The sequence below is a fragment of the Cucumis melo genome, chromosome 3, assembly GCF_025177605.1.
Source record: "Cucumis melo cultivar AY chromosome 3, USDA_Cmelo_AY_1.0, whole genome shotgun sequence".
Classification (NCBI taxonomy): domain Eukaryota; kingdom Viridiplantae; phylum Streptophyta; class Magnoliopsida; order Cucurbitales; family Cucurbitaceae; genus Cucumis; species Cucumis melo.
The window spans coordinates 1,556,704-1,565,150 of NC_066859.1; the positions used below are offsets into that span (position 1 = coordinate 1,556,704).

The window sequence follows — 8,447 nt, forward strand, 5'->3', positions numbered from 1 at the left end:
GTGGATACAATCTCTAGTATTTACTCCTTTGATGCTTTCTCTCAAATACAATTTAAACTTAAGATTTTTTTTTATCTTCGATTTTTAAGAAGTTGGAGTTGCAAGTCAATTCGAGCTTCAATCTTCTGGAATTCAAAGAAAGTTTAATCTTCCAAGTCTTCAATCTTTCAGAAGATGATGATCTCGATGTTTGATAAGAACTTGCACGTCTCGAGAGTTTTTTGAAGTTTGAATCTTCAATTCTTTAGAGCTTCAATTCTTCTTTCAACTCAAGATCTTCAAAATGAACAAGAAGGTCTCTATTTATAAAGAATCTCCATGAGCTTTATGTAGGCTTAGACTCATTTGCTTGTTGGGCTTGGGTTTAGGTTTGGGCTCATCTGCTTGTTGGGCTTGAGCTTGGGCCTATTTTCTTGACAGGCTTGAGCTCGTGCCCATTCGCTTGACGGGTTTGGGCTTGGATCCATTTTCTTGGTGGACTCGGGTCGAGCCCACTTGTTTACGCAGGCTCGGGCCCAAGTTTTCTTTAGGAGCTTGAACTAGGTTAGATATGAGAAAACTTGACTACCCGAATCCAATCAAATTATAATCATCATAAGTTTACTATAATGACGTGGCATAATTTAATTGGCCAAAATTTCTTATTCAACAAAATGTTTTGTTAGTAAAGAATTTTCCGATTGGAAGAAAAAAGAGAGATTGGAAACTTCTATGTTGAATAAGAAATTTTCCAATGCCACACGTCTTCAAATTCAATGCTGAAGTCTTCTATGTTGTCATTGATATGCAACTTCAAGAGTTGAATAATCGTTTTACTGAATCAAGTATTGAATTGTTTCTTTGTATGGCTTGTTTGAATCCGAGTAATTCATTTGCTACTTTTGATAGACAAAAACTTAGTCAGCTTGCTCAGTTTTATCTATGGCTGAATTTGAATTTCTTGTTCTTTTTTTATTTTATAAATTTTTTTAAGAAGTATCTAGTGGCGGATTCAAAAATTTTGTATAAGGGCACTATATAATAAACACACTAAAAAATGTAAAAAAAATTAATAGCTGAGGATAGACAAAAATGTTTTTCAGCTATTGAACTCTCCATGCTTGAGGATAACTTCAAAATTATATTATTAATATGTGTTCAGAGTTTGTTGAACTAAAAAACATTGGTGATCTTGCAGTGAAAATGGCTGTTACAAAAAGAGATACGGTCTACCCATTTGTTTATCGGTTGCTCACATTGGCATTGATTTTATCAGTTGCAACAGCTAAGAGAGAACATTTTCTGTTATGAATATTGTGAATACTCGATTGCGCAATGAAATGGGAGATCAATGGATGAATGATTGTCTTATAGCTTATATTGAGAAAGATTTATTGAATAAGTTAGATGATAAACTTATTATGGATCGATTTCAAAACATGAAAACTCGTGGAGGACAATCGTAATACGTATTAAATTAATTAATCTTTGAAGCTATTAATTTTTTTTACATTTTTTAGTTTGTTTATTATATAGTGCCCCTATACAAAATTTTTGGATCCGCCACTACATACTTCTTCTAAAAAAAATTATAAAATAAAAAAGAACAAGAAATTCAAATTCAGCCTAAAATGCATAAATTCAGCTTTAAGAAGTTGAGAGTTGAAGAACTTGTACACAGCAAATGTAGTAGCAGTGAGTGGTAAAATTTTCAAATTTCTTGAAATTCATACTTTTGTTTCATTTCAAAGGGATCCCTGGTGGTTTTCAAGCTTTTGGTTAATTCAACGTTTATTCATTTTGCTTCATCAATTCGAGAATGAACTAACTCAGTAACAAAGGCTGTTCATTCCCGCGCAGATTTGAAATGAGACCCCATTTGCCAGAATTAGCTACTCGGTTGAGCAGAGCCATACTTTCAATTTCAAATCAAACAAGCCCGGCTGGATCATGGACCCCTTCACTGGAGCAGAATTTGCATCGACTCGGCTTTCGCCAAACGCTGAATCCATCTCTCGTCTCTCAAGTCATCGACCCTCATCTTCTTTCCCATTACTCCCTCGCTCTTGGTTTCTTCAATTGGGCTTCTCAGCAACCTGGGTTCACCCACAATTCCGATTCCTACAATTCCATTCTCAAGTCTCTCTCCCTTTCACGCCATTTTGGGCCCATTCATAGTCTCCTGAAACAGGTAAAAACTCAGAAAATTGGCCTCGACTTATCAGTTTATCGCTCTGTTATTGATTCCTTGATCATTGCCAAGAAGACCCATGATGCTTTTTTGGTTTTTAATGAGGTTACTTCAATTACTCATATTATTGGATCCGAGCTGTGTAATTCGCTTTTGGCTGCTCTCTCTTCTGATGGGTTTTATGAGCAAGCCACGAAGGTTTTCGATGAAATGTCTCTTAAATGTATTCCTTTTAACACTCTTGGATTGGGTGTGTTTATATGGAAGGTTTGTAGAAATACTGATGTAGTTAAAGTTTTGAACATGATAGATGATGTCAGGACCAATAATTCGGATGTCAATGGTTCTATCATTGCCACGTTGATCATTCATGGACTCTGTGGGGCATCTAGACTTGTAGAAGCTTCAAATATTTTGGATGAGCTTAAGAATAGGGGTTGCAAGCCTGACTTTTTGACGTACTGGATTCTTGGAGAAGCATTTCAATCAGCAGGGAATGTGGTTGACAGGGAGAAAATCCTGAAGAAGAAGAGAAAGTTGGGGGTAGCTCCTAGGCTTAATGATTATAAGGAGTACTTATTTGCTTTAATAGCTGGGAAACGGATACGTGAAGCTAAAGAGTTAGGTGAAGTTATTGTCAAAGGAAATTTTCCTATGGATGAAGAGGTTTCTAATGTGCTGATAGGGTCAGTGGCTTCCGTTGATCCTTACTCTGCTATTATGTTCTTCAAGTTCATGGTTGAAAAAGGGAGATTTCCAACTCTCTTGACTTTAAGAAATCTGAGTAGAAATCTGTGCAAGCATGGAAAAACTGACGAACTGTTGGAAGTTTTCCAAGTTCTGTGTATAAAAAACTACTTCAATGATTTAGATAGATATCATTTAAGAATTTCATTCTTATGCAAGGCTGGAAAGGTGAAAGAGGCCTATGGTGTTTTGCAGGAGATGAAGAAAAATGGATTTGCCCCGGATGCATCTTTTTACAATTCTGTCCTGGAAGCATGTTGTAGAGAAGATTTGCTTCGGCCTGCTAGGAAACTGTGGGATGAGATGTTTGCTAGTGGCTGTAGTGGTAATTTGAAGACGTATAGCATCCTCATTCAGAAGTTTTCAAAATCCAATCAAATCGAGGAAGCTTTGGTGCTTTACAGTCATATGCTTGGAAAAAACGTCGAACCCGACATTGCAATCTACACGTCCCTGCTTCAAGGGCTTTGTCAGGGTTCACAACTTGAAACTGCTTTTGAAGTCTTTAGCAAGTCTGTTGAACAGGATGTAAATCTTGCGGCAACCTTGCTGAGCACCTTTATCTTGTGTCTGTGTAAAGTAGGCACGTTACTTTCCCTGGTTACATATATGTCATGCAAACTCTTGTGCGTTTCACGTTTATACATATATGCTTACTGTCTGGAGTCATTTGTTTCTCACTTAACTAGTCCCTTGGTCACTGCCATAGCTGACCCTTCACAAACATCTCTTTTATGGGCCACAAATCACTCTTATTTAGGGTTGTCTCTTAGAGTACCCCCATTTTGGCTTTATTAGCTAGACACACTTCATAAACAACCAAAGCCATTGTTGACTCCGTAAGATCCTCGCTTTATTTGGTCAACCACCCTCTTTGGAATTAATCTCTTTTACTGTTCCATTTTCAGCTTTGTTACGCAAACACTCATCTTGAATTAGCAGTGTCCACATCTAGCATCTTCTTGTTCTAAGGAGGCTTCTGTAGAACAAGAAAATGGTTTTGTATTCAACATTTTAATTTCGTGATGGAGTTTTTATTTAACTTGGATTCCAAACAATGCAGGTCATTTCCATGCTGCTTCAAAATTACTCCGTGGTCTAGCAAGCGGCATCGCTCATCCAGACTCTCATGTAACTTTACTGAAAGGTTTTGCAGATGCTGGAGAGGTTCCACTCGCTAAGCAGCATGTAGAGTGGGTTCATGAAACTTCTCCATCAATGTTGTCTGTTATATCCACCGAGTTATTAGCATTTCTTCCTTCCTCTCCAAAAGCAGATCCAATTTTACAGATTCTTCAAACAATACAAGAACTATCACGATTCAGCAATTGACGAAGATGTGAGAAAGATCTTAAGTAGATTCTATCCACTGCTTTTTTCATGAAAACAACTTCCATTAAGAAAAAATAAAAGAATACAAGGGCATACAAAAAAAATCAGTCCACCAAAACACCCCTACTAAAAGAGGGAGGACCAACTTAGTAAAATGTTACCACTGAGACAACTGGATGCTGTTTGTTCTATAGCTGGTGAAAATTTTGTGTTAAAAGGTATAAACATCTTCAATATTGCTTCTTTGTTTCTTCCTCTATGGAAGCATGAGAACTATAGTAAAGAGTAAAGATTTTTATTTAACCATGCACGAAACCTAGTGTATAGGCATCCATTTTTTTGCTGAAACTTCACAAGGGTTGTTTATATTATAGCTCAGGAAAGGAGCAATGCTAATTATTTGACCTTGAATTTTGGATATGATAAGTTAATTCATTCTTTCCTTGCTTTGTTTCTTAGTAAAATATAAAAGTGACTTTGCTTCCTAATGGACCTGGCCCAATTAGTTTATATAAAGTGAGAGTTAAGAAATTTAAACATTTGACCACAAGAGGAGTACTTGTGCAACATCGTGATCACTTTGATTACTATATCTTACATTAAAGAACCAACAAATATCATTTTTCAAAAATAACAACTGTAAATATAGCATAATTATAAAATATTAATATAAAAGAACTTATATTATTTCTTTAAATGACAATTATACTTGTGATGTAAAAGTTAAGTAATATGTGCTTTATATCTTCAATTTTAAATATAGCTCCTACTTTAGCCCCAACTGTCAGTTTCATTTCGGTTATTTACCTACTAATAATTTTCCATTCGTCTCCTCACAATTAATGAATGTTCAAATTGGGTGAGATAATAAACTCATGTAGTACAATATGGAATAAGGACAGAAATTTTAGAAGAAAAGAGTCGCTTAAAAGAGGAAAAACTTACATTTTCTACCCATTTCTACCAAAATTTCCTCTTCTGATTCAAACCTGGGAGTGTCCTTGTGTTGTCGCAGGAAGGTGCAAATGGAAATAATGGATTGCCTCGCATTGAAGGCAGCAGACTTTGTCATCCATGATTCTAAAGTAACTAAAAAGCATATGACTTGATAAACATTAAGCGGACCATTTTCTGCATCTACTTCCATTAATTTTGAAGCCAACAATTGTAGCTTTACAGTCTTCTACAATTTATGTAGAAACAGCATTTACCACACTACACTGTCCTGTACACATAATTTTCTTAAAAGCATCATATACAAGCATTCCAAACAAGCTTGCCTTGGTTGGTTTCTCCTGGGTTTATTACCTACAATTTGAGCTGATGTACCAAACCCTCAATTCTAAGGGTTAAAGGAAGGGTTCCTATATATTTACATTGTCCCTTGAATGAACTTGTCGTGTATCTGTGCATTTTTTTTTTACTTGTGAAAAGAATATACACACAAAGGGGAGAGCAACAACTAGCTTTCAAGAATAGGATCTTATCAATTTGAAATTCTGAAAAGTTCTTGCTTTGAAGAAGTACCCTAAGAAGAATCCTGCTGTCGTCTCCTTTGGAGGTGTTTCGGAGAGGCATGAGTTGTGTTTCACTTGTAGCATGGCATCACCGATCTGTTTTCGAATGGACTCGATGACTTTTGTATCGATGGTGGTTCCTGTCATGTCTGTGACATAGAAAATGTCTTTTGCTTTTCCTCGTTTGGTGGCTATTTCTGCTCTCCTAATACATAGGCTGTTCTCCCTAAATATTCTTGTGATGTCTGAGAGAAGCCCAACTCTGTCTTCTGCACACAGTTCTAGCTTAAGCCCCTGCAAAGGAAGGCACGAAACATTAGTTACTTCACCTTCAAACAATAAGCAAAAGAAACTCAATAATGGCCTCTCTTGTACCTCAGACTCCCTTCTTTCAATAGCTGCTTCAAGACAGTGCAATACTCTATCCCTTTCCGCTTCGGAGCTAATCGGCAACCCATCCTTATGTCTTATGTAAAATTCCTGAAAAGAAAAGAACCAGCTTTCCTTAAAGCAAAACCTAATTCAAAAGCATAGATGGTAACACAATTCTAAATAAGAAAAGGGTCTTTAAATTACCAGATAAGCTTCCACCCTCCCAGTGTTGACCATCCCATGAAAGACAACATATTCCATGTCAGTCAAAGTGCAAAGGACATCAAAGAGTAGCTTAGGTCGATCTCGAGATCTGGTAGTAATCACAGTATAATCCTTCTCAGAGCAATCCAAGACAGTAACATGAGGTCTCAAGTTCTTATCTTCAACCTCAAGCTTGGTTTTAACAGCCCTTTCATAATCTCTATCAGCCAGCATGATCTGATGCAGCCTTCTGTCTGTACTGGTGACCCCAGGAGGAGAAAGGGTCATTTTAGCTTCCTTTAACTCGCCATTCCCTCTAAGAACATTGCACAATAACTCTTTGATTGTTAAGAGCCTCTGGGGATCGTTGATCGCTCTGCCAGTGGCATCATCTGTCACATGTACTACAGCTGCAGCCCTATTATTGTGTGTCCAAACATCAGCATTTACTACATTACAGTGAAGGTCCGCAAGAACGGCACAAACTTCAGACAATAAACCAGGCCTGTCAGTACCAGACAGCTCAATTGAGGTGTGATCTTCGGAGGGCATCACACCAACCGACTCCCTTAATGATGGCACGAAACTCGCATCAACTTCAAGCCTCTGCGTGGTGCAGCAATCAATGAACTCTTTAGGAAGAGAATAAAATCAAATCCTAATAAGTTTAAGGATTATGATAAAGTATGGATAAAATTGATGAAAGGAAAGGTGCTTTACCATTTGAATGGCGTTTATCACTTCTTGATCTCTGATTTTGTTTCCCTCATAAGTGATAACATTAAAAACTGGAAAAGTAAAGTAAACCATAAGTGGTTATTGGTTAAGCTTTTCAGATTCAAAAGAAATGAAGGGTAGGAACTACTTACCATCCATGAACCAACCTCCATCAGAGGAGATATAAGCTTTGGTAATTATTAGGTTCATATCCATGAGAACTTGGACAACTTTCAAGAGAATCCCATGTTTGTTCATACTGTCAACCTGTGGGTAAAAGAAGAAAAGAATTGCAACAATATTTAGCTCATGACGATGGAATAAGAAAGAATTGAAAATCATCAAAATTCTAGAGATAAAGCACCTGGATGACAGTAGCATCCTTACAAGCGTTATTGTCAATCACAACTCTGCAGCAGAGAAGACAGAAGAGAATGAATAAAATAAAACAAATCAGAATTAGAAGAAGAAGAAATTAATTACATTCTGAAGTAAAACCAAAACAGAGAGGTTTAAATCATGAGTTGACGAAGCAAAACCACCTCTGTTTTTTCAATACAGGTATTACTCCAAGAAGTCAACAAAACCAAGAAAAATGGAAGAAGAGAAGAAATGATAGAGAAGACCCAAAAGCAAAATCTCGATCAAAAATGAAAATCTGTTCCATTAGTAGAGAGAAAAGAGAGAAAAGGCATTAATAGAAAGAAGAATACCTGGGTGGGTTCAACCTCCTGATGAGTTTATCGTACTCGTTGTCCATTGCTGAAACCCTTCAACAAGAACAACCCAGAAAAGCTTAAACCGAGAAACGATTAAAGAAGGTGTAGAAGGAGAAGAAGGAGAAGAAGAAGAAGAAGAAGGGTTAGTAGTTTGTTAATTTGTAGGATTTGAGAGTGTGAGTTTGTTATTGCATAGCAAGGGAGGAGGGAGGAGGGAGGGGGGGAGGGGGGAGAAGGGAGGGGGTAAATGTGTTTGGAGAGTAATATTGATGGCGATGGGCCAAGTTTAAAGGGACCACTGAGGGGGCGCTGCGGATCACGTGTCATCTAAACCTCGGGCCTCTGGTCGGACACTTGCCGCTCTTCTTCCCGGCATTTTCAGCGTCGCCTACTACTCCTCCTCTCCCAACCCTAAAACCCTATTCTTTTTATTTTTATTTTCAATCAATTTTTACATTAAATCTTTATATATATATATATATATATATATATATATATATATATATATATATATATATATATATATAGTTATAAAAAAAATAAATTAAGATTTGACTTAGTAAAATTAGCTCACTTGTCAATTATTTATTTAGAAATTTTTACATGTTGATTTATGCTGCTGATATTGAATAAATGAAAATGTTAAAACAAAAATTTAGTATCATTCAT

General features: G+C 36.7%; 2 protein-coding genes across 3 annotated transcripts; one reads left to right on the forward strand and one right to left on the reverse strand.

Annotated features, from left to right (window-relative positions):
* Positions 1-1,548: 1,548 nt before the first annotated feature.
* On the forward strand, positions 1,549-4,667 carry LOC103485468 (pentatricopeptide repeat-containing protein At5g14080). 2 transcript variants are annotated; one of them, XM_008443094.3, is made up of 3 exons: positions 1,549-1,681; positions 1,840-3,500; positions 3,981-4,667. In XM_008443094.3, the coding sequence occupies exons 2-3, from the start codon at positions 1,847-1,849 to the stop codon at positions 4,247-4,249; spliced, it is 1,923 nt and encodes a 640-aa protein (XP_008441316.1). In that variant the 5' UTR covers positions 1,549-1,681; positions 1,840-1,846; the 3' UTR covers positions 4,250-4,667. The 2 variants fall into 2 exon arrangements, with proteins under 2 accessions (XP_008441316.1, XP_050937971.1); XM_051082014.1 differs by having other exon boundaries at positions 1,633-1,674.
* A 687-nt stretch (positions 4,668-5,354) lies between these two features.
* LOC103485467 (ACT domain-containing protein ACR6) lies at positions 5,355-8,203 on the reverse strand. The gene is made up of 7 exons (XM_008443091.3): positions 7,773-8,203; positions 7,424-7,469; positions 7,212-7,326; positions 7,063-7,130; positions 6,343-6,948; positions 6,142-6,246; positions 5,355-6,060 (listed from the first exon to the last, which is right to left on the reverse strand). Exons 1-7 carry the CDS (start codon positions 7,817-7,819, stop codon positions 5,719-5,721), a joined length of 1,329 nt encoding a protein of 442 aa, XP_008441313.1. The 5' UTR covers positions 7,820-8,203; the 3' UTR covers positions 5,355-5,718.
* Positions 8,204-8,447: the final 244 nt, after the last annotated feature.

Coding starts and splice junctions, on each gene's coding strand:
- LOC103485468 (XM_008443094.3), top strand. CDS start 1,847: ATGAGACCCCATTTGCCAGAATTAGCTACTCGGTTGAGCAGAGCCATA. Junction 3,501..3,980: donor CTTGTGTCTGTGTAAAGTAG/GCACGTTACTTT, acceptor CAAACAATGCAG/GTCATTTCCATGCTGCTTCA.
- LOC103485467 (XM_008443091.3), bottom strand. CDS start 7,819: ATGGACAACGAGTACGATAAACTCATCAGGAGGTTGAACCCACCCAG. Junction 6,247..6,342: donor GGAGGGTGGAAGCTTATCTG/GTAATTTAAAGA, acceptor TTTTCTTTTCAG/GAATTTTACATAAGACATAA. Junction 6,061..6,141: donor TTGAAAGAAGGGAGTCTGAG/GTACAAGAGAGG, acceptor CTTCCTTTGCAG/GGGCTTAAGCTAGAACTGTG.